The 26,381-nt window shown below is 39.7% G+C and overlaps 1 protein-coding gene across 1 annotated transcript; it reads right to left on the bottom strand.

The window, feature by feature from the left end:
* Positions 1 to 696: 696 nt before the first annotated feature.
* LOC145410941 (uncharacterized) lies at positions 697 to 26,381 on the bottom strand. The gene is made up of 5 exons (XM_080280995.1): positions 26,308 to 26,381; positions 23,051 to 23,221; positions 13,943 to 14,589; positions 3,312 to 3,457; positions 697 to 843 (listed from the first exon to the last, which is right to left on the bottom strand). The coding sequence occupies exons 1-5, from the start codon at positions 26,324 to 26,326 to the stop codon at positions 723 to 725; spliced, it is 1,104 nt and encodes a 367-aa protein (XP_080137121.1). The 5' UTR covers positions 26,327 to 26,381; the 3' UTR covers positions 697 to 722.

The raw sequence follows: 26,381 nt of genomic DNA, 5'->3' as shown, positions 1-26,381 counted from the left end.
ACTGTCTCTGAGCTCGGATGGCTGATGTACAATAATTTAATACGGTACATCATCATTAAATTTCTGCCAAAAGAGAGACTGGCACAAACAAAACAAGTGCTTGGCTAAAACTAGAGTATATATCGAATACTTCAGGAGGCTAGAATTACCTCAGCTTTGTAGCAGCTTCATTAAAAACAACGAAAAAAATATATAAGTGCCATGTTTTCAAAATTCAGGTTTCGTTTTCGAGGAAATAAAACAACAAGAGCATTGAATTCTCCCCTGTTATATTTCTATTACGAAGCTTTTTCAATACTTCAACAGTGTATGATGTTATTTTTGCCACACAGGTTCTCACATCAACAGAGAAAAATCATGGTAATTTAACACGCACTCAGGGAGGACAAGCTGTTAACAGTGGTGGCCTCTAGCAGTAGACAGCTTCACAAGTCCCCCATTTAGATTATATCTATCTCCAGATGATCTTACTCAAACTAGGCAGAATTACTAGTACTGAGTGGGGTTAATTTAGTCTACAGTATATCTGACCCCTCCAGTTTGGAAAATCTCCCCCAAGCTGAAGAGAAAAGTATCTGTAAGTGGAAAGAATAAAATATGAAGTCACTGTAATGAAAGGACTTAAAGGCGGAATCCAGAGAGAGAGACAGAATACATGACTGCTCTTGCCATTACAAGGAAGGCTCATCCCACTGATCTCTTTACATATCCATAACACGTCCTCATGGTTTGAACTTGACCAGAGGAATGTTTTTAGAGTTGAGGCACTTGTCACACACCCACTCGGCATATACCTCTCCGGTCAACAAGTGATATGCTCCTTCTGTCAAGCCTGTGCATACTCTGCAAGAGAAAATAAAAAATTTAATCCCATCAACCCAAGGATGAGATTTTCATTTTACAACTATTACTTCCAGACAACATGACTGAGTTTAGAAGTGGCCATTCAGACTGGAATGGTTGGATCTAGCTTTAAGTGACCCATTCACTAGAAGATGTACAGTACTTTCATAACCTGACTAAAACTGTCTCATAGTAGTCTTTATTAACCAATTCACTATGACAGGACCTTTCACAACATGAATAACAACACATAATACACAATAATCTGGGCTGCATGATGCACCTGTCCTGCAAAATACAGTTCAGTACTTCAAATCACTTCTCACAGGTATTATTGTTCTCATGGGTGATGCCTCCCTTGAGATTTAAAAAAAAAAACTTTTTGACTGCATTTCTAACATTAGTGAAGGGGTTAACGATGTCTTAGCACCCAGCAAGTGCTTCACCTTACAGCGAAAGTGCTAAAAAAAAAAAAAAAATGAAATATCCTTCAGGCAAAAGTAAATACTGTAACTTGCTACACAGAATGCTCACCATGACCAGGAAAAAACTCCAACAGCTGATGGGCTTGATATTTCATCTCATTGGTCTAAGTATTACTGTTTTAATATCAATATGAGAAGACATATTACTCTGAAAATATCTGAAATGTAGATTTGTAGGAACTCGCTAGTCTGCTTTATAGGTAGCGATGGAACTGTGACAGGCAATTTTTCTGTAATTTACTATGGATTTACAGTGGGGGCGCTCACCATCCACTCACTCGATGTAGTGCTGCTTTCGGGTGACTGCCCTTTCCTCTCTTCCTTACTTCCTTCCCATGCTGTCTTTACTTTCTTCATTTTTCCCTCTTCCTTATGCCTGAGGGTGACTTTACACTCCCTCTTCTGTCTTTCTTTTCTTCATTCTTTTCTCTTCCTTCTGCCTATGGGTGACTCTACACTGTGACAAGCCAAATGGTTTCCTGTACACCAGGAAACCAATCACTAAGCTGGGTGGTAACAATATAACCAAATTATGGCACCTGGTGGTTTAGTGGGCTATTATGGCAATTCAATTGCATTGAGCCTGAGCAGGTTTCTATCCAAGGGGCAATTGGGGTTTACTGCTCACGTAATGCCACTCAGGGATGAGTGAGGCTGGTCACTCTCATCTTAAATGTCAGGACCAACTTGCCTGGCCCCAGGCTCCTATGCTCCTCATAGGGAAACACAAGATCAGATGGTGATGATTTAACAGCGATATATATATCTATCTACAGACAGACAGATACAGTATATACAGTACATACATATATATATATATGTTTGGCCATGTGGAGAGGATGGAGGGTGAGAGACTGACGAAGAGAGTGTATGTGAGTGAGGTGGAGGGAGGAAGAGGGAGGGGGAGGCCGAGGATGAGATGGAGGGATGGGGTGGAGAGGTATATGAGAGAGGGGGCTGTGAGTTGGGAGCGGGGCAGTGAAATGGCGGAGGACAGGGCGACGTGGAGGCAACTTGTTTGTGGCCACCCCAAACGGGATTGAGGCATCTGGCAATAGATAGATAGATGTATACAGTATATACTGTACATAGCTGGATAGACAGATGGATAGCTAGACAGATAGATGTGCATAAAGGATCTATAACATGAACTTACTGTATCATGAGTTCAAAAGACAGCTGTGTACAGTACATTAAAACAATTAAAAAATGTAACACTGAAACTTTGCTTGGCACTAACCTATCAATATAATTACTTAGATTTGCATTTTATTTCTGTTACCAACTGACAATTTTTATTTACTTTAAGAGACTAATTCACTGTAAAGGAATACTTAAGGCTATATGCAATCCCTCTAGTTGGAAACGTCTCCTTTAAGCTGCGTCAGTAAGTACTGTAGGATTTAAAAAAAAAAAAAAAAAAAAAAAAAAAAAAAAAAAAAAAAAAAAATCCTAAACTGATGAGGCTGGAAGAAACTCAAATAATAAATGCTGACCCATGAATGAAATCAGCAGTTGCAGCTAAACCAAGAAAGAAATTAGAGTGACTGGGGTAAATTATAACACTCAAAGAAGAAACTCTCCTGGTAAGTGGTCACCCATGACATCAGCAACTGCAGCTAAACTAACAAAGATGTTAGAGTGGCCTAAGTAAACTATAAAACTTAAAGAAACTCTAATGATAAGTGCTGATCTGTGAAATAAAAAACTCCAGCCAGACTTAAAAAAGGTGGCCTGGTCACTGTCTTGCACCTCGTTGAGATGGATGCCACAGGGGTAGATAGGCATTTTGATGTGTTAAAACTACTGGTATGTCTAACCCTCTCCAATTTGAAAAGTTTCCCCCAAAGCTGCATACAACTGTCGGAGGGTAATAACAATAAAATGAAAATCACGTCATTAGACTGTGAGAGCTAGAAGACATTGTCATCAGACGGAAAAACTTAACACTCGCTCAAAGAAACTGAAATGATAAGTGCTAACCTGTGAAACCAGAAGTTGCAGCCAGACTCACAAAGAATGGCTTGGTCATTGTCGTGCACCTCCTTGTGACAGATGCCGCAGGGGTAGATGGGCGGAGCATTGGGGTTTTGGGGGTTGAAGACCATCGGCTGGTCGGGCGGGTAAACCTAAAATTAATTTGCGTGAATCAGGGACCTACCGGCGGAGAAATTTTGGTATCAATCTACCCTTTAACCCCTTCATTATGATGATGTTTTACTGTAATTTCATTCATGCTACTTCCATATGATATAATTTAACTTGGGTAAGGCTACTCATAATGAAGGAGTTGATGACTAATGTATCTAAACCCTCCAGTTTGAAAAATCTCTCATAAACTAAAAAGAATTAAATAATCTCAAAATGGCAAGAATAAGCTTTAAAATACATCAGTGGATTCAACAGGTTAACCCACTGACTCCTAAGATTTTCTTTTACTAAGTAAAATCGCTTACTGTTAACCAAAATAAAATACCCAAGGGTACTAACAGCAGAGTGAGAGTTACTTTTGATATATAGCGAAACCTTTAACCACAAGGATTTCTCTTGGTTAAATAAAATCATCTGATAATAACACTAATAAAACACTCAACTGCAGGAAGAAGGTTAGGGAAATATATGTACATCATCTCTGCCCTGTTTTAACAAATGCACATGAAAAATGGAGATGTGAAATACTCTTCATTAAATGAAATGAATTTACAGCACTCCTACAAATTTAATAACAGAACTATCTTACCATTCATTTCACATCCCATAACAGGTATTCAGTTTTAACAGCTCTTTTGTTCTAAGTAGCAACATCAAGAATTTCATTCACTCATACTAAGTCAGGTAAAAAAAAAAAAAAAAAAAAAAAAAAAAAGCTGGAACTTAACCATAATTAATGTTCATACAACACAATATGGGTGTGGGAAATACCATCAAACTGATAAATCAATGAACAAAATCTTTCTGAATAAGCTATAATCACAGAACAAATGTACTGATACATTCATGCACAAGGATGAGGAAATTGTCTTAAAAAAAAAAGGGGGGGGGGAGGGTAACACAACTCATGTTGTAAGTAAAACACAATACACTACAGGATACCTAACACTACTAGCTAATTACTTGCATACTAAGGCAAAGATTAAGACAAAAATTTCCAATTCAGCATATGCACTTGCTTAACACTTCCTTTCATTGAATATTCTACTCAACCTTATCACACCACTGGTATGCCAGATGAATATGACAGTAAGAAATTATCAGAGGTCTTAGAACTACAAACTCCCAGTCCTGATGGCCCCTGACAGGTATATGGATTCAGGTGCCATGAGGATACACATTTTTTTTTTTTTTTTTTTTAATGTAGTGTCATCTGTGGGAGTAAGCTAGGGTCATATTCATAAAAGATCTTAACCACTTCTTAGGATAAACAAGCCTTGCTAGCAGTTAAAATTCATCATTAAGAAGTATGTGTCATATCTGCCTCAGTGTTAATACTAACTTACTTTGCCTGTGAAGTGTTTTGCAGTTGTATGAGTGGGGATAAAGAATATGTAATCAAATGTAAATACAACTTATAATAAGAAAGTTATATGAATAATGGCCCTCGTTATCTACCAGCCTATTATCTACCAGTATGCTGTAAAACAACTTTATACAGTAAAAGTCCAATTCTTCGGCATCCAATTCCCCGGCAAATCTGCCATTTCGGCAGTTTTGAGAAATAGTCCCATTTACGAAAATCTCTGATCATTCGGCAGATTTTCCAATTTTTTTCATCCCCTCTACTGCTGGGGACTTCTTCCAGCAGTAGCAGAGTCCAATCAACCCCTTCTATTGTACATATGTAAATAAGGAACCTACTATAAGTTTAGATAAGTGCATGTGAACTTGTAGGCCTACTGTACCATTACATTTATATACAGTATGTTCACTAATTTCTTTATTTTTCATATTCATGTATAGTACTGTATTCATTACACTATTGTACAGTATCAAACAGTATACAGTACTCTCTCCAAACACATTTGTAATGATATGAGTAGTGATGACAATGTTCACCGAAACATATAAGGTACTGAGTGGGTAGGGTTTTTGATAATTCGGCAATTTTGATATTTCGGCACTAGCCTGGTCCCATAGATGCCGAAAAATAGGACTTCTACTGTACAGTCTTCTTCATCATTTGTACTCAGTCCTCTGTTTCATATCATGGCCATCGATGCATCATCCTCTTTTCAATCATGGGTCACTTTACTCTCTATTTCCTTTACAAATTTAGCTCTCTTCCCTAATCCTGAAAAGAGACACAAAATCTTCCACCAATCCATGTCTATGGCCATCAATGGCACATCACACTGTGAGTTACCCCACAAAAACCACTCCTTTACTCTTACATATGCTGTCAGATTTTTATGCACATGATGGAAGTTAAGAGGAGGGATGGGACTGGAATGCATTGATGCTGTGATGAAGAGAGGTAGATTGAGATGGTTTGGGCATGTGGAGTAGACAGAGGATGACAATTGGGCACAGAAAGTGAGAAGTGTTAATGATGGGCACTCTCAGCTTGAATACTGCTCATTCTTGTGGAATGGACGTGAAGAGATTGCATTAAAACAAATAGACGAAATTCAGAACAAAGCTGCTAGAATTATCAATAATCCTGCTATTACTACTAAACTACCTCCCCTATGGCTATAGCAGCTGTGGCTCAGTGGGTCAGAGCGCTCTGACGGAAGGGTCGGAGGTTCGAGTCCATCCAGGGGTCATTGGTAAACGTCATGAAGGGCATCCGGTCATAAAGTGCTACATGCTACATAACCAAAGTCCTCTACCCAGGGGCAATGCCTTAGCCCTTATTGATAAAAGGGGACATGGCATTAAAAATATATATATATATATAGCAAATGCTCAGACGAAGTTGCGTCCATCGTGCCACCTCTCCAAGCCTTCCCTCGTACTACACAGGCATCTGGTAGTGCTCATGACTGGAATGTCATTCAGCCATAAGACAGAACTTGTGCCTATCAGAAGTCTTTCATTCCCCGAACTGCATCTCTCTGGAACTCGCTTCCCCAGAGTTGTTTCCCTCAAAACTTCAACCTACGGCTGTTCAAGTTTAACTGTTACAGATACTTTATGAAGAGAGGACACCAGTAATCTGGTTTATGGATTAGTGTTTTTTATTCATTTGTTTTTCCTTCCTCTGTTCTGTAAAAAAAAAAAAAAAAAAAAAAAAAAAAAAAAAAAAAAAATTGTGAGCAGAAGACTGAAAAAGACCTGGGACAAGGTCACAGAGTGTGACCTCAGGGATAAGGGACAAAGTAGGGAGGCTGCCTGAGATTGAGCAGCATGGAGAGCCACAATTAGTTGACCAAGGCCGATGCAGGCAAGCATACTGAAGCCTTTATAAACTACCGTAAATGAATCAAAATGAGACAAAACAAAACATTCAAAAACTCTGAACCATCCACCAAAGAACACACTCACTATCAGTAAGCAGCACAGCAACATTTGCAAGTATCACATTTGACATGTCCCTCTCAAAAATACAGTATTATACCCATTCTACAATAGACTGAACGATAAGAAAGGTAAAAATTGCTGAACAAAACCTCCCTCTTGTCAGTTATATCAGTACCCATTAGCGCCAAACTTTCACATCTCATAAATATTACATTACATTCGAGTGTCTCTCTATACTCTATCTCTCTCTTTGTGTGTGTGTGTGTGTGTGTGTGTGTGTGTGTGTGTGTATACCTCATATCTATCTATCTATCTACCTAATAATAATAATAAAGCATGCATAACAGATGCTATGCAAACTATTTGCATTATTTGACAATGTGGCAGGTGGGGGCACCCATCATCCACTCACTCGATGCAGTGCCATCTCATGGTCTCTACAATGAGTGACAAGCCAAATGGTTTCCTGTACCCAGGAAATATTTATGCTTGGTGATAAGCACATGACTGAGGTTTCTAGCAGGGTTAAGTGTCCCCCAGATACTCCTATCTAAAATCACTAAATTATGGCAAATGTTTTGGAGAGCCTTGGAGAGCCCAAAACCTGCCCAGGGACCCAACCAAATGGACAGATTCACATGGCCATGTGGAATGTGAGAGGTGTTAATGATGAGAGTAAGAGGGTGGAGATGGTGAATGTGTTCAAGAGTGCAAGACTTGCCGTGATGGCACTGTGTGAAACTAAGATGAAAGGGTGTGAAGTGGAGGAGTGGGAGAGTGTAAAATGTGTAAGGTCAGGCATTAATGGGTAAGGAAGATGCAAGGAAGGAGTTGCTTTGTTGATGAATGAAGTGTGGCATAGTGGAATGAGAGATTACAAATGTGTCAGCCCAAGATGTATGTACGTCAAGCTCGCATATGACAAGATGAAAATGGCAGTGATTGTAGTGTATGCACCGTGTGAGGACAGGAGTGAGACAGAGAAAGACAGGTTTTGGGATGAGCTGGATGAAGTAGTAGGAGAAATGCCCAAGAGTTAAAAGTGATTGTAATGGGTGATATGAATGGTAGAGTAGGCAATGGTCCTGTGAATGACATAATGGGTAATAATGGAGTACCAGGAGAGAATGATAATGGGAAGCGACTGAAGGACATGTGTCAGGAAAGGAGGGTGTGCATTTGTAATTCTTATTTTAACTATGCTGGGTGGTAGCCATATAACCAAAGTATGGCACCTAATGGTGTAGTGGGTAATTACGGTGCTCCAATCAGATTCAGCTGGTGAAGGTTTACATCCAAGGGATGACTGGGGTTTATTGATCGAGTAATGCCACTCAGGGATGAGTAAGGGTGGTCGCTCTCATCTTAAATGTATGGACCAACTTGCCTAGCCCTAGGCTCCTGCGCTCCTCATGGGGCAACATAGGATTGGATGATGGATGGATGGATGGATTTTAAACACAAAGATGCACATAAATACACGTGGTATAGAGGGAATGGAGATAATGTTGAAAGGAGCCTGATTGATTATATGCTCGTACAGAAATCGATGCTGGGTACTGTTGCTGATATGACGACAATGAGACGAAGATGTGGGGGTTTGTTAGAGTATATGTTTGTGGTATGCAAGATCAAGCTGAGAAGAGTGAGGTGGACCAAGAGAGAGAGAGGAGCTGTCAGGGAGAGAGACTGAAAGTTGAGAAGCTGAGGATCAAAGAAATGGCAGATGAATATATGACCAAAGTAGGGGAGGAGTTAAAATCAGTGAATTGGAATGAAATGGATCTGGGCAGCTTGTAGAATGTATAAAGGGATTGCTTAATTAGGAATGCCAAAACGGTGTGTGGTGTGGCAAGAATAACAACAAAGAAGAATGGTATGGCATGGTGGGATGCAGAGGTTGAGAGAGCAGTGGAGGAAAAGAGGAAGTGGCTAGAGTGGATACAGGACATGGGTTCAGTTGAAATAAGAAATTTATATACTGAGATCAAGAAGCACATAAAGAGACTAGTGAAGAGGAAAAAAGGAGGAGGTAAATGATGATCTAGGAGGAAAAATGAATGCAAACTACTCTGAAAATGGGAAGTTATCCTGGAAAGAGGTGCAATAATGTAGAACTGACAGTGGAAAGAAATGTGAAAGTGTGAAGGATGTAAGTGGTGGATTATTAACCCATGGGGATGAAGTGTGGACCAGACAGAGGGAATATTTTGAAAGTCTGATGAATGGGAAAGGAGAGAGCAATGCGACAGTTAACATGACTGGTTTTGGAGGTATACAGAGGAGGAATGCAGTGCCAAGAAACATGACACTTGCAGAGGTGAAGAACGCTGTGAAGCGTCTGAAAAAAAGGGAAGCGGCTAGGGTTGATGAGGTGTATGCAGAGATGATTCCGTGTAGTGGAGAGAGTGGAATGAAGTGTTTTTTTGAGATATGTAAGAAGGCATGGATGAGTGAATCTGTGCCAGCAGAGTGGAAAAAGACAGTGACTGTACCCCTGTACAAAAATAATGGTGAGATATGACTGGAAAAGTAGGGAATGTGAAGGTGGATGGAGTAGTTGGTGAGTGGAGTGTGCCTGCAGAAGTGGATGAGAATGGCAGTGCTCTTGTCGACATTTGTGCAGGGAGGGGGTTGGTGATAGCCAATACCCTCTTCAGACACAAAATCATCCACAGGTATACATGGCGAGTGATGAGATGGGTGGGTGGTGAACTGAATAAACGGAATGCAATGACTGATTCTGTGTATGTGGATGATAGAATGAGAAGGTGTGTAATGGATGCAAGAGCATATAGAGGTTGGGGGAGTGGTTTTTCTGACCACCACTTGGTGATGGTGAGAGTCAAGGTTCAAATGAAATGGAGGAATAGAAGAAGGGAAGGACAGGAGGAAGTACAGTAGTTCATACAAGGAGGGTTGAAAGGTTACAAGAAGATGGAAATAAGGCAGAATATAAGAGACAAGTGGAGGAGCAATTGGGTACTGTAAATATTATTTGGAGCAGATGAGGGTTGTGGAAGGTGTGTGCAAGATATTCAAAGAAGAAAGCTGTGCAGCATGTGAGGTGGTGCTTGAGGTGATGAGAGGTCAAAACGAGGTGCAAGGAACAGCATGTGGTGAGACAGGCTGTCGCACAAAAGAAGAAAGCATATAGTGAGTGGATGAAAAACAGGGGTTTGGGGGAAGCTGAGAGATGAAAGAGAGAATTATATGTATAGAGGAAGAGAGAGGTGAAAAGATTTGTACTATAGAGTAAGAAGAGACTGGATGAGGAATTTAGAAGGAATCTGAGTGTAAAGTGGAGCGAATGTAAGAAAATGTTCTGGAAAAGGGTAAAGAGAGTTAGACAGGGTGTTAAAGAAGTCAGTTGGGAGTGAAAGATAAAAATGGTAGATTACTTGTGGAGAAGGCAGAAAAAGTGAGCAGATGGAGAGAGCACTTTAAGGAATTGTTGAACATAGAGAATGAAAGTAATGCGGGTCTAAGTGGCTGGGGAATGGCTGGGAGAAGGAAGGATGCGAGAAGAGAGGAAGAAATCAGTAAGATGGAAGTTGTGGAAGCTATGAAGACAGTCAAAATGAGGAAAGCCCCAGGAATTGATGGAGCGTGTGATGAAATGCTGAAGTATGGGGGACAGATAGTAGTAGAATGGATGTGGAAGATGTGCAGATTGGCTTGAGAGGAAGGTAAAGTCCCAGAGGATTGGAAGTCAGGTATAATTATTCCCCTGCACAAAGGAAAAGGGGAAAAAGAAGTGTGTGGCAATCACAGGGGCATTTGTCTTCTTAGTGTAATAGGAAAAGTATATGGTAAGATACTTATTGACAGAGTTCGGGAAATGACAGAGGAATTAGTTGGAGAAGAAGAGGGAGGGTTTAGGAAGGGAAGAGGTTCTGTAGATCATATATTCACTGTTCGGTCTTTAGTGGAAAAGTATCTAGAGAAGGGAAAGAAGTTGTATGCAGCCTTCATAGGTTTGGGGAAAGCAAATGACACGGTGGTTAGACAAGGACTGTGGAAATTTTATGAATATATGGAGTAAATGGGAAGTTGTTGAATGCTGTGAAGAGTATGTATGAGCATGCTAAGACTGCAGTGTGTGTGGATAGTGAACTGAGTGAATTTTTCTATTTGAAGGTTGGAATGAAACAAGGATGTGTCGTGTCTCCATGGTTGTTCAAGCTGTATAAGGATGGGGTTATAAAAGAGATACAAGGTAGGGCAGTGGATGTTGAAGCAGCCCTGATGTGAGTGAGCAGTGTGTGGAAGCTCCCTGTACTGTTGTTTGCAGATAATACTGTGTTGTTAAGTGAAGACAAAGGGGAGCTGCAAGGCTTGGTGAATGAGTCTGGGAGAGTGTGTAAGAAACAGAATCTAAAGGTGAATGTAAGGAAAAGTAAAATTATGATCTTTGAGAGAAATGAAGCCATTGAAAGTACAGTGAGGTTGGATGAGGAGGAAATGGAAAATGTAAGAGCGTTTAAGTACCTGGGTAGTGTGATGAGTAAGGATGGATGTTTAGAGGATGAAGTGCTTGAAACTGTACAATGAAGAAGGGTTGTTGGTACTTTGAAAGCAGTGATAAGAAACAGGGAAGTGGGCATGGAAGTGAAAGAGTTACTGCATGACAGTAGTGTGATACCAACTCTAATGTATGAAAGTGAAGCTTGGACCTTGTTGGAAGGACAGAAGTCAAGAGTGAGAGCAGTGGAAATGAGATATTTGAAAGGAGCATGTGGAGTCACATGGAAAGACACACTGACAAATGAGGAAATGAAGGAGTGTTGTGATGTGGATGTGATAGGAAGCATTAGGAGAAACACACTGAGGTGGTTTGGCCATGTGGAATGAATGGAGAGCGAGAGACTGACAAGGAGTGTATGTGAGTGATGTGGAGGGGAGGAGAGGAAGGGGGGGGGGTCAAGGATGAGATGTAAGGATGGAGTGGAGGTATATGAGAGAGGGGGTGTGAGCTGGGACAGGGCAACAGGGAGATGATTTGTTTGTGGCCACCCCTTATGGGATTAAGGGATCTGGCAATAGACAGATAGATAGACAGAAGTGAGTGCAACAATTATTGTGGCATAAGTTTATTGACTGTGGTAGGGAAGGTATGTGGAAGAATTATTATACACAAAATAAGACAGAGATCAGAAGTCCTAGTGACTGATGAACAGAAGGGCTTTAGGAGTGGCAGAGAATGTGTGGATCAAATATTTGCAGTAAGACAGATGGCAGAGAAGGTGTGTGAGAAAGACTATAAAGTGTTTATGGCATTTATGGATCTGGAAAAAGCATACAACAAAGCAGACAGAGAAGGATTGTGGAAGGTTTTGTGCACATATGGTGTACATGGTAAGCTGCTAGGTGCTGTCAAGAGTTTTTATGATGGCAGTGAGGCATGTGTAAGGGTAAATGGGCATCTAAGTGATTGATTCACAATCAATGTGGGCGTGTGACAAAGTTGTGTGATGTCTCCGTGGTTGTTCTATATGTATATATGGATGGGGTGATGAGAAAAGTAAAAACACAAGTAACAGAAAGAGGGATGGCATTGGTAATGAATGGTGATGGATGGAATATCTCAAATTTGTTGTATGCTGATGATGTAGTGATACTTGCAAATACTGGACAAGAGCTTGGTAGACTAGTGCAAAGTTTTGTAGATGCCTGTGAATGTTGTGCCTTGAGAGTAAATACAGAAAAGAGTAAAGTGATGATTACTGAGAGAGAAAGTGACTACAAGTGTGATGTTACAGTGAATGGAGAGAGACTGGAATTTGTGAGATTGTTCAAATACTGTACCTGGGTAGAGTGGTAGAAAAGAAAGAAAAATGTGCACAAATACCTGGGTACAGTGACAGAAAAGAAAGGAAAATATGCAAAAGAAGTGGAAAGTAGAGTTATATGAGGAAGGAAAGTAGCTGGTGCTATCAAGGTTTTGATAAAAAACAGAGGCTTGAGTGTTGTAGCTGCATGTGGCTTACATCAAGGGGTGTTAGTGCCAACTTTAATATACGGATGTGAGACTATGGTGTTATATGAAAAGTCAGGAGTAAAAGCAGCGGAGATGGGACTGCTGTGGAATGTATGTGGAGAGTGGATAAGATATGGAATATTGTGATTCGCAAAAGATGCAGAGTGAGGAAGTCTGTGGACACCAGAATCGAAGAGAGTGTACTGAGATAGTTTGGTCATGTGGAGAGAATGGATGACAATAGAGTGGTGAAAAAGGTATATCTGAGCAAATATGAAGGATGGAGGAGGTGAGGCAGGCCATGAAGAAGGAGAAGTGATGTGGTGGATGAGTGTGTGAGGAAGAGAGGTATGAAGTTGGTGAGGATAAGGGACTGACAAGAGATCAAGCTGGCTGGATGAATTTTGTGTGAAGAAGCACATAACCAGGGATTTAGCACCCTTTCTTAATGTGACAGCATTCGGACTGACTCTATCAGATAGGTATATGTAAAGCTACAGAATGCAGTGAAAATTTTTTGACCTATCTGATGGAACCAGGATTCCATGGGCTTGAATGATGAGTGAATGGAGTGTGGCCCATTGAACTGGGCAAACTTAGGCTGTCTGGATGTTGCTACTCCTCACCCTGCCCTAGAGTGGGAAAGGAGGTCTGGGTGATGATAATGAAATATGATGAAAAATAAAAGTTTTGCCTAACAGGAAAAAAAATGTACACACTGATTTACTGAGGTACTGTGAATCCATGTTTGTTAAAATATGCAAAGTGTAGGTGGTAGGTGGGGGCACCCATCATCCACTCACTCATTATAGTGTATGGTCTCTATACTGAGTGACAAGCCAAATGGTTTCCTGTACCAAGGAAACCATTTACTACATTGGGTGGTAACCATATCAATGGGGTTTCTAGTCGGGTTAAGCGTCCCCCAGATATCCCTACCTAAAATCACTAAATTCTACTCCTCATCCTGCCCTAGGGTGGGAAAGGAGGTCCGGATGATGATGATGATGATGATGATATTTCATGGACTACACTGTATAATATACTGTTATCCCTTCAAGAGAAATTTGTGTAGTCTAGCTTTATATTTCACACTATAGTACAAGCAAATGGAACATTTATTTTTTTGTTGTTTTGCTACCATACACCTATACATGACGAGATAACTACTCACCTTGCCTGAACTGACTGGCATTGGCTTAGGTCCCATATTTGGGCCCTGACCATTGTTCATTCCTGGCCCACTGTTCATCCCAGGTCCATTCATAGGTGGCATGGGGCCATTCATGCCAGCCATGCTTGTCATCTGGCTCATTGTAGTCATTGGCATGCCTGGCCCAGACATTGAGGTGTTCATGTTCATACCATTCATGTTGTTCATGTTCATTGGTCCTGATAGTGGACCATTCATAGGTCCATTCATAGGACTGCTCATCGGACCATTCATAGGACCATTCATGGGTCCATTCATGGGACTACTCATAGGACCATTCATGGGTCCATTCATAGGCCCTCCAGGTCCCATTGGTCCACTCATTGGACCACTCATTGGACCCCCTGGGCCCATTGGTCCTCCAGGACCCATTGGGCCATTCATGGGTCCCCCCATTGGACCACTCATTGGTCCTCCCATACCCATATTTTTCATATTCATATTGGCCATATATGACATGCTCATATGGCCCATGGGACCATGATTCATGGGTCCTGGGCCAGGACCTGGACCTGGTCCTGGCCCAGGACCCATAGTGGTAGAGGATGGTGCCGACACGGAGGGAGAGTCATCAAAAGGGTTGGATGCCACAATTGTGTCCCCATAACCTGAAATGATAAAACACGTACAGTATAAAGTACCTCTGTGTAAAAAATGGATGTTCATAAAAGCACATTAAAAAAAAGAAAAGAAAAAAAAAGAAGAAATACCACAAATATATAAGAATATGTACAGTATACTGTATATACTGTGTGTGTGTGTGTATATATATATATATATATATATATATATATATGGATTAGTGCCCCTCCCTGTAAAACAATTAACTCTAAGCCCTTGGCCACCCTGTTTGGGATACATGGCGTCTGGCAATGAATGAATGATGAATATATATATATATATATATATATATATATATATATATATATACTGTATAGATATATATATATATCTATACATATACATATACAGTACACATACTGTATATACAGTAGATGCTTGGTTTAACAAACACTGATTTAACAGAAGCCCGAAATAACGGAATTATTTTATCCTGATATTTCTGCCCTATTTAACAGAAAATTTACATTAAATGGAGCATAATTCCGTTAAGGAAATTCCGAACACAATATTGCATTTCTGGGGGTATTAAACATGGGTTCAGACTGCTGTGTGTAATACTGTGAGTTAGCACAGTTTACTAGGTATCACGGGGAGAAGAGGAATTTCGGAATTAAAAATTGCTAAATATTGCTTGAAAGTAGAGGCAAGTAAATGACTTGTGAAAATCAAGTAGTGAGTTTTACTTCATGCTGGCTTACTTCGTCGATTCTCCACGGACGAGAATTTATAAACTTTCTCAACAGTACACAGCAGAGACTAATTACTCGCGAGTGCTGATTGTTAGTACTGTTAGCCTCTTGAGAAAGTGACTCCATCCCTGACAATCAATAACTAATACTAATAATGATGGACAGGTTCTTGCCGGTGCTTCACTCCTGGCTGGCACAACGGATTTAAGTTTAATACAAAAGAACTGGCCTAAGTACCAGTTATGAATAATGTAAGGAGTTTGTGCAAACTAGGAGCAGCAGACTAAAGTAAGCTTAATGTGGAGAAATAAAACACGATTCTAATTACATTAAGCTCAAAGAAAAGAACTGTAAATTTATTGATTACAATAAAATAAATTTACGTTACATGACTCAAAATGAATTCAAAAGGGGAATTCACGGTCACAGACGGACTCATGAATTCAAATAACAAAGGAAATACACTCACTCGCTCATTCAAAAGCTAATCGAACTTAAGCCTAGAAAAATGAACAGAAATACTGGTCAGTGGAGGGATGGAGCCGAAGCTACGAAAGACCAGGGGACTGCGTGTCAAACACCAAGCACTGCTATTCGCTGCTAAGCTCACTGCCCCGATCACCGACTAGGTGGAGATCCAGGAAATCGCCGTACAACAGAGACGCTGCTCTCTATGCTGGCCACAAATGATCCTACTCTCCAGGCGGTCCAAACCTGACTAAGTTCAAGCTGGGAGGGAGGGTAAGAGATGGCCGTGTTCGCCGGAAGTAGGCGTGGCCTAACTTCAATGGTCAACGGAGAGAGGGCAAACGATATACACACGCAATAAAATCACTCAGTGAAAGCACTAATGTCGTGCATAAGAATGGTCACTCATGAAACAGTGACAAATGTTCTGAAAATCATCCCGATCGAAGTTCATACAAGGACAGTTGAACTGAATGATGCCTAGTGGGAATTCCACTAGAGTTCGTGGTTTTCTCACCAAAGTACAATGTCACGAATTTGTATAAATACACAATTGCACAAATTTGTGACACTAGGTTTGAGTTGCCATCAAGGATTTAGCAGAAAACAGCTCAAAATACCGAAAATTTTCCTAGATATTCAGCCTTGGTTATGGAACTCGATTTTGCAGAAAATTCACAATAATGGAATGGGGGTTAGCTGATTTAGTTTGTTAAATAGAGCATCTGCTGTATAATGTATGGATGTATGTATGTACCCTATATACGGGTATGGAATGGAATCAGACGAGAAGGGTTAAGAAAAGATTGTCTTACACCTGGCAGTCACAAAGACGACTGAGGTATGGTTGGCTTAGCTAGTGGGAGTCCCTCCATCGCTTTTGGTGACGAGATAAAGTGGCAGCCACTTCAAACTGTGGCGCAAAAACCAGTGCGGTTCCAACAGACACCCGGCACCGCCTGGCCACCGATTTCTTGACAGTTCTGACCAACACCCGGCAGTTGGGAGTTAAAATAATCATAGCAAAATATGTAACATGAGAACAATACATAAAAAACAGGTGCATCAGGAAGACAAACACAAACATCCCCTGGCCTGGACTACCAAGAATATCAAACACATGATGTATCTTGTGGGAGCCTGTTAACCACATGACAGACGCGTGCTAGACACTATACACTCACACGTCAGCCAGCCAGACACCAGGCAGTAATATATACCCAGAAATCAGGTGTACAAGTAGCAGAAGATTAGGGAGACTGGGAGATAGGCATTAGAGTAGGAGGATTGGAGGCCTGTGAGAGAATACCTGTCACTCTGACAATCAGTGGGTCACGTCACTCTGTCCTTCACATGAGTGTAGGGGTAGGAAGTGAACAATATAACTGTGTCACAACAAAACCACTTAACCCCAAAGTGTCTACCTCACCTTCACTTATGATATAAGATAGAGAGGGGGGAGTAAGACAGAGAAAGACCTACCTCGAGACTAGACAGATAAAACAAACAAATACACAATCTCCATGCTATCCAATGCGTAACAACTCTCCACATTGGTAGCAGCTGACATTAATCTATACGGGTGACAGGTGCCTCGTATATAACTACAATCCCAACTCCTATGCTATGACTATTATCTACACTTGGCAGCAGCAGTAATCTATGTTACTGTATGATACCTGACACTGGTGGTGATGATTCTCTACAATTATCCACATTATTGACATTGGTGGCACCTACCTACCTACCTATCAACACAAACCAGTCACTTCTCAATCCCAAGCTTTCTCACTGACCACTTCACCATCTCCCTGGAAACTCTGTTAAAGGCCTTCTCTAAACCAGCTAAAACAAAGTACAGCTTCCTCTTCCTTTCAATGTATTTTTCCTGAAGCTGTCAGATAATGAATATTGGATCTGAGGTCTCTTTGTCTGGCATACACCGTAAGTGTATCTCATCAATATTCACTCTTTCCCTTATGATACATTCCAGGACCCTTACCATTACCTTCATTATCAGATCTAAAAATTTTATGTCTCTCTTATTTCTTCTTTCTAGGGCATCACCCTTCACCTTATATACATTCACAATCATGCTCCTCAGCCAGTTACCTGGAAAAATGCACTAATATAAAAATGAATTTATCAAGTCAGTAACTAAACCTACCTTCAGGCCTTCAACATCTCAGCAGTCAACCCAGACTTTATCACTAGTACCATCCTAAATCAGGAACCCATGTTCATACAAGGTGAGGTAGATCTAGAGTAAAGTTCTTGGATCTCTTTGGGGACATACATTATGAGAGACACAACACCCCTAGCATAATTTCTCCCTCTCCTCTGCAACTGGAGGTACAAGACTGCTTGCATTAAGTACTGGGCAGAAAGATCATCCCACCTCTACACCAAAATATAGTGATAGCTTAAACCCTTGCTCATGTACTCTCAACCATTCAATTGCCATTGATGCCACACATGGGGTACATGGGTAGCAGTATTTTTTCCCTTTTCCCAAGAGGTTCCTACACACACACACACACACACACACACACACACACACACAAATTTAATTTAGCACAATCACAATGAAAAACATAAGGAACTATGGCTGGCAAGAAATCATTAGTACTAAACACATTTTGAGACATGAATTTACCAACAAAGACAAGCCACACAAACAAAGCAATATGCCTAACTCTCTACAACCAAATACCATAATCCAGGATGGGGTGGCCACAAACAAACAGCCGTCACATTGTACTGTCCTCTGCTATCATACTGCTCTCCCTCAATCTCACACCACACATTCCCATACCTCCACCTCATAAGTACGAAGTATAAAACATACTGTACTGGACTTCAGCGCATAACTACATACCATACCTGACTCTACATTCATTCACTTTCATTCATCGTCCAAACCTACGTTGCCCCATGAGAAGCATAGGAGCCCAGGGCTAGGCAAGTTGGTCCTGACATTTAAGATGAGAGTGACCAGCCTCAGTCATCCCTGAGTTGCTTTATGTAAGCAGTAAACCCCAACCACCCTTTGGATATAAACCTTCACCTGTTCAATCAAATTGGAGCTCCGTAATTACCCACTAAACCACCAAGCACCAAAATTTGGCTATATGGTTACCACCTAGTGTAGTAAATGGTTTCCCGGTGTACAGGAAACCATTTGGTTTGTCACTCAGTGCAGAGTCACCCACAGGCAGAAGGAAGAGGAAAGAATGAAGGAAAGAAAGACAGAAGAGGGAGTGTAAAGTCACCTGTAGGCAGAAGGACGAGGAAAGAATGAAGGACAGAAGGAAAGAAAGATGGAGAGAGGAAAGGGCAGGCATCTGAGAGCGGCACTACATCGAGTGACAATTTTTCCAAATTCAGTAATTTCATTTTTTTTTAACATAGAGTTGTCTTTATCACATCCACTTTCAATGGTTTACTTGATCACATTCTTCTCTGATAATGATCCAAATACTGTACAAACAACAAGACAATGGACAGAGTACAGTAATACCACACACAAATCAGATGAACATACATTTATTAACACATATCTGACCGGAGTCCCACTACCTGCATGAACTGTTCAACAAAAAGACACATATTTAACCACACATAATCCCACTATGTATGATACTTACAGAATGGGTGTTCAACTGAATGAAATGCTGCTCGGTAAAAGAGAAACCAATTAAACCAACAGATGATAACAAGTAGAAGACTTTCAGTCAAGAGATTAAATTAAGAAAGTACCCTAACTCCTTCACAATGAGAGGTCTTTTTAAATTAGATAAAATCATCTGGCAATAATCAGAAGGGGAAATAGAAAAGAAAAAACACTGTGAAGGTGTTAACTGGTAAACAAGATAAACAAATTGGTGCATATTATAAAACCAAGAATTGCCATCTATATTTAAAATAAAAATCATGGTTAAAAGTGTATGCAAGTCTGAATCTGGCCACTTTTCCTTCATTTTCAGTATGTACAAAACATAAAAACCAGACTCATGTACAGTACCGATCAATACATACAGTAACTAACCTTCATTTCTGCATAAATGAACCTGCTAACTAGTATCAGTAGTATCTGTTTTATTATTTGTCCTATAATTGAGAATCAGTATAAAGGTAAATACTCTAAGAGGTTCTTCAATTTACAGCAAAAAAGCTGCAATTTTTCTGTTACAAATTACTGGTAACAACAGTTTTATATTACTTTACAAATGTTTTCTTTACTGCATACAGAAGAATGACAAAAAGAATAACCTGGAATACTTCATCATACGCTGGGTATGCATACAAGCCAGTGTTAGTGAAACTCTGCATCATTTTCACTGCAAATATTTCTTTTACAGTAAAGGCAAAACTACCTAGCATCCATGACAACAATAACTGTTGAGGGATGGCACCTCTTTCCTTGACCTGGACACTGCCAAAAGTCCACTCATCTATCATTCTGTTTCTTAACAGAGATAAGGATATAGCCAAATGGTATTTTCTATGGGTACTGTAACATCCTCTCATTATTTTGGAATATCAGTCTTTTTACTTAACCCGCTGTGTGTCGGCTATTTTTTGCCCTACGGGTCACCCCAATGCCGGCCATTTTTCGACCTTTTTATTTTTTTTGGCTAAAATGATAGATTTTGATGTGAAAACAACGAATTTTGCCATCAAAATGCACACCGAGGCTGGGAAATGAGTTTTATTGAGTCCTGCATACTTGTGTACAGGTATAGCCAGTCTCTCACGCTCACCACGTACACGAGAGAAAGCCGTTTTCCATGTAAGGTATACTCAGGTATTTATGCTGGGAAGGTATAGCAATCTTCAGTACATTTTTCTGATTACTTACTACTTCAGCATCTATCACAATTTGCGTGTCTTTCTCACTGTGAATGCATTATCTTACACTTACTTGAAGATAGGTACAACCTGACTTCATTACGTACAGTCCTGGCACTTACAAGAAGGTATTTACAACTTGACTTCACTATATAGTCCTTACACTTACAAGAAAATATTTACAACTTACACTTACATGAAAATATTTACAAAATGCCTTCACTATGTACAGCACTGGGTGAGGCACACAGGCAGAGTGAGGCAGAGCGAGCGTGAGGGGGAAGCGAGTGAGTGTATGGCCTTGACAGCCTGGGGGATGGTAGAGGAACAGTTACCTTACATGCCTGCCAATTTTTACCTGCGAATCTTGAAAAATGCGGTCAGAGTAAAAGTTTTTTATTTTAAACCGTTTTAAAACGGCATTGGCACCGGCCGCAGAATTATGTCAGACAGTTTTAAGACGGCACTTGCACGCGGTGGGTTAAAATATGGAAGTACGGCACAAATGGATATGATGAAAACAAAGGAATTCAAATGAAAAAACAATACTTAGAATACATGTGAAATAATGTAGTACCCTTAACCCTTAACAGCATCAGCTAGCTCATTACAAATGGTTCAAGTCCAAGAACATCTATAAAAACTTAAAATATAAGTACCAGGTATGCAAACTGAACTCTCACACTACAAGTACATTAATGTACAGTAGGTTCTCTGTTAACAGACTTCCCATGACCAAAATGGACACTGAGTACAACTAAGTTAAAATGTTCTCAGGCCATTGTATCATACACTGAAATACAGTAGCTCAGTTGAAGCTGCAGTTCAGTTTTGGTGCTTAAAAATCAAAGTGAAAATACAGTACAGGTATACACTCATATTTACTTTCTGCACTGATGTCTGCAGACACAGACTTCATTACACAGACAAGATTATAAAAGGTCAGAACATGAGGAAATTAAGATGGTGAAGCTAGGACTTTGTTGGAGGGACACAAGTGAGAAGCATGGAAATGAGTTACTGAATGGTATTTGAGAGGAGCATGTGAAGTTACATGGAAAGACAGGCAGATACATGAGGAAGTGGAGGAGCACTGTTGTGTTGATATAGGCGTTCTATCAGACATGGTTTGGCCAAACCGAGAGGATGAAGAATGAGAGACTAACTATGAAAGTGCTTGTCAGTGAGATGAAGGGGAAGAGGGGAGGAGGAGGCCAAGGATATGATGGCAGTATGTGGTGGAAAGTTATATAGCTAGGTGAGGTGTGTGCTTTGGAGAATGGGCAGCCTAACAGCCAAGGAAAGGGCAATGTGGAGGTGATTCATTTGTGGTCACTGAGAATGGGCAGCCTAACAGCAAAGGATAGGGCAATATAGAGGCAATTTGTTTGTGGTCACCCCTTTCAGATCAAGGCATCTGGCAGCAGACACCATAGATACACAGAAAGGCAATGCACATTGTGCAACATCATTTAGCTGCTGAGTAGCCATAAAGCACAATACATTATACTACTGTAGGTTAGACCAAGGATAATGCTCGGGTAAAAGGAAGGCTCTGCATCTGTAATTTGTAAGTAATTTCTTTGGGCAAGTCCTTTTGTGTACTGTATTTAAACTTTAATGTACAAAAGTAAGGCAATTATGGTTCATACAAAACAAATACATCAACATTTGGATTTCTTTTAATCAATCTTCAAACACTAACAAATAAGAGAAGTCTTGCATGTATGTACCTGGCATAAAATACATAAGGATATATGTTATAAAGGTAATGCCCCCCCCCAAAAAAAAAAAAAAAAAAAAAGGTACTTGTACTTGTCAAAAAATAAATAAATAAATAAATAAATAAATTAAGGTACTTGTATGTTAGGAGCTGAACACAAAAATTAATACTCCACCTTTATATATATATATATATATATATATATATATATATATATATATATATATGAATAATTTGAGGCAGTTTTTGAAGTGCTGAGCCTCAACAATAAAGAGAAGAATTCCATGATGGCAATCACCCAAAGGTGCAGAATATAATACTGTATTAATGTACCATACAGTACTAGATTATGTCAGGCACCTGCTAAATGACAAAAATGAGCAGCAGAGGATGGAGTGAAGTCAGTATTTTGATTAATAGATGGGTCAAGTTTTGGAACAGGACTGGATAGGATAAAAAAGACGAAACCAGACCACTGATCTCTGATTGTGGTGGAGCTCTGATTTAACTAGCCAAATACTTATTACAGGTAATATTAGTTTAACTGTTCAAAAAATTCTTTGGTATCAGAACTGGCTGCAGACATTTTATTGGTACTTCAGTTAAGAGGAAACTTACTGTATGTATAAATGTGCTACCTACAATAAAAATGAGCTAGTGCAGAAACTGTACATTGCACCTGCTTCTGCTAATTAAGAGTAAACAAACTATCACCTGAAAGAGGTGGGGGGACCAACTCATGGCTAGGTGGGGTGGACGGGGGTCCCTGGGGAGCAGAAGGGGGGTTAGAGGTGCGCCTCTTTTTCTTGGGGTTATTAGGTGAGTCTGGAGACCCTCCTGTCCCTGGCTTGAAGTCTGCTGTCAGGCTACTGTTGTTGGTAACAGCTGAAAGATGTAGTAATACTTTTCATTTTAATGCACCATACCTAGTTCAGTAAAACAGTACATCATGATAAACTGCATATTGACACATTTCACCACATCATACTAAGGAACAACAGCTACCTTATAAAGCATGATTTTGTGTTCCCAATAACTCATTTTGCCCCAAGTGTCAGTTATTCATGCACCTTAAAAGGAGCAACTTTAGCTGCCCTTTGCCCCAAGACTGACAGATGGGATGTCCATGGTGCAGGAGAATTAGGAAAAGCTAACCCGTGTCACTTCCAGAATTTTGACAGAAATACGTACTGAATATTAAAAATACTCCATACAGCTATAGTATGGTACATGTAGCTATATTAATCCTTCTCCTTGAAAACTAAATAAACTGGAAAACTCTAGGTGTCCTACTCTTACACAGTGAAAAGATGAAGATGCCTTTCTCCTTCTAATGTAACCTAGAAATGATGCAATGTTTCCTCCTGTGGAATCTCTGTATGGGGTTGGCCAAGGTACAGCTGATGTTTTCTATGGGCTGGAAGCTAAATCCAGTGCCAATATCAGCTAATTACTTCCCAACAATTGCTGTTGGAAAAACTTAAATTTGAGAAGTATATGACAGTAAGATTTATGATAATGTGAGAGTGTCAGCTTGGACTTTTACTTCCCAACAACTGCTGCTGGAAAAAATTAAATTTGAGAAGTATATGATAGTAAGATTTATGACAATGCGAGAGAGTCAGTTTGGACATTTACTTTGTGAAGTCACACAGAAGGAGAATCACAGAATGATCGTACTTGTGGCTGAATGATTCCTGCCTAAAAGTGATGATTGTGTGGCTAGTTACAAAGCTTGCAGCCACAGTTTACTCTCCCAATAATACCTCCCCAGTGTGATGAAATACCGAATCGGTGGTCATTTGCTGAATTGACACCGAATCATCGCTTTTAATGGGAAAATTTAATAATTTTTATGACCATGTAGGTCCATACACACCTAATTATCTGAAATCTGGTCAAAAAATTGTACTTAATTTAACTATTAATAAAGAATCAGGATTCGGAGTGAAAACCTGCTAAAGTTTGTGGGTATCTCCTCTTTAGTCCTCTAACACGCTTTGACAGAATTCTGTTTTCCATCATTACTGATTTACACTAGAATTAAATGTATTTGTATATTAAATCAATATTTATACAAACTTCTTGTCTGTCAAAGCGAGTTGTCAGGCTAAAGGCATAACACTTCCACTAACTTTAGAATGTTTTTGCTCTGAATCCTGATTTTTTATTAACGGTTAAATTAGACACAAAATTCTAGCTGGACTTCAGATAATCTGGAGTGTATGAACCTATATGGTGATAAAATTTATAATATTTTCCTATTAAAAGTGCCGATTTGGTAAATGATCACCAATTCGGTATTTTGTCACATCTGTTCCTCCTTGGGTTGATGGTAGCCAGCCAAGAAAATACATTTCTATATGCTATGGGATAGGTTAGGTTAGGTTACAAAAAGTTTGGTTAGATTAGCGTAAAATATGTTACGTTAGGATAAATTAGATGAGGTTAGGTTTGAATAAATTACATTGGGCTGTTAGGATTATCTGGGTTAAGTCTGGATATATCAGCAAAGACAAGGGCAATTTTGTGCCCCAAATGGTGTTCTACATTGGTGTCTGTCTTTCCTCAGCACTTTTTGGGACTGTAAACAAAGACCACATTTTAAATGCTGGTGATACTTACCACTGAGAAAAAAAAAACATCTAAACTTAAAAACACACTCAGAAAATACTCTCAGAATCACATGAAGGGCTTTGGTAAAGAAAAAAAACTGAAAAAGACGGAAGAATAACATGGTCCCATGTCTCCTTGACAATTATCAGTTTTCTTACTTCCTCTAAAAGGTTTGGAGAATGAGAAAAAAGTACAACATACGATACTGGTAAAGATCTATCTGCTGTAGATGATCACTGGACATGCATACATGTATGTTTTGTCATGACTACTAAACCCTGTGGGGAGACATTTTTTTTTTTTCTTTGTCAATTTTCGGTAACTCACATCACTCGATTTAAAAAAAAAAAAATATTTTCTGGTCTGTTTTAGAGTGAACTGAATGAATATGAGCTTCATTTTTGTTGGAAATCACTTGTTTTGGAGATAACGTCAACCCACACCAAAATATACAGTACCTATTATTAGGTAGTTAAGGAAGCGGCCAGGTCACCCGTAGCAATGTTTACTGACAATCTCACCGACTAGCCGCGTTGTATACCAACCATTGCCCTGACTGGAGATGTCAGTGTATCTCGTGTCAACACAATGGGAAACTTAATGATTTCACAAAACATAACCTACTACAACCTACCCTCACTTGCATTTGAAAGCCAGCTTTCAAATGTAAAAAAAAATGCGCGTTAATAACATTAAATATGGCTGGCTACTGGGAGACGTTGGTGGACATCTGAGGTATTGTAATTAAATATTGGATTTTCTCGTCAAATATTTCTGAAAACAAATGTATAATGGAATAGACTCAAAATAACGAGGTCTGTAACGTCATTGTGTCAGAATTCCTGGATCGACATGTGAATTACTGAAAACTGACCTTTTTTTTTTTAAATGTTATAGACAACAATGCAAAAATGACACTTCTGATACTAATGCTGGTCAACGATACTGTACTGGTAATTTAAAACACATTGAAAAACACTGGAAAAGTTCAGTTGGCACCAGAAATTCTATAGGTGTATGAAAGTAAAAATCTGCCATCTCTTCTTGTGTCCTCATTAAATAAAGTACAGCATCAAATCAGTAAATGAGCTGACTGAAAACTCAGTTTTATTCAATACCACCATGTACAGACCAACAATGGAAACGCTGGTTGGTTTACTCGCTCTGCATATCTATCACTAGCCAAAAACCAATTCCTGTACCTCATTCCTTCATAATCCTAAAGCTAAGAACATACAAACAGTAGTTTGCAACTTAAGGAACGTTTTATTCAGTTGCCTTTGTTGGTCCGGGTGATCTTTCTTTCACGTTTTAATTCCCATTAACTGTACTTCACTAGGACATGCTAAACTCACCTGACTTCTTCTTCGGCATATTGACCGTCTATGGAATCAAGGAACCCTTCAAATGATTACTCAGTTCACCCTCG

Source organism: Coenobita brevimanus, chromosome 87 (genome assembly GCF_032717465.1).
Source record: "Coenobita brevimanus isolate Jiangsu-jjx chromosome 87, ASM3271746v2, whole genome shotgun sequence".
Taxonomy (NCBI): domain Eukaryota; kingdom Metazoa; phylum Arthropoda; class Malacostraca; order Decapoda; family Coenobitidae; genus Coenobita; species Coenobita brevimanus.
This window is presented reverse-complemented; position numbering and strand designations above follow the sequence as displayed.

What these genes read in the sequence shown, in the direction of transcription:
- LOC145410941 (XM_080280995.1), bottom strand. An exon ending in GGTCCCCCCACCTCTTTCAG is followed by an intron (nt 14,590 to 23,050) that starts GTGATAGTTTGT and finishes TTATCATTTCAG; the next exon opens with GTTATGGGGACACAATTGTG. An exon ending in TGCAACTTCTGGTTTCACAG is followed by an intron (nt 844 to 3,311) that starts GTTAGCACTTAT and finishes TTTCTCTTGCAG; the next exon opens with AGTATGCACAGGCTTGACAG.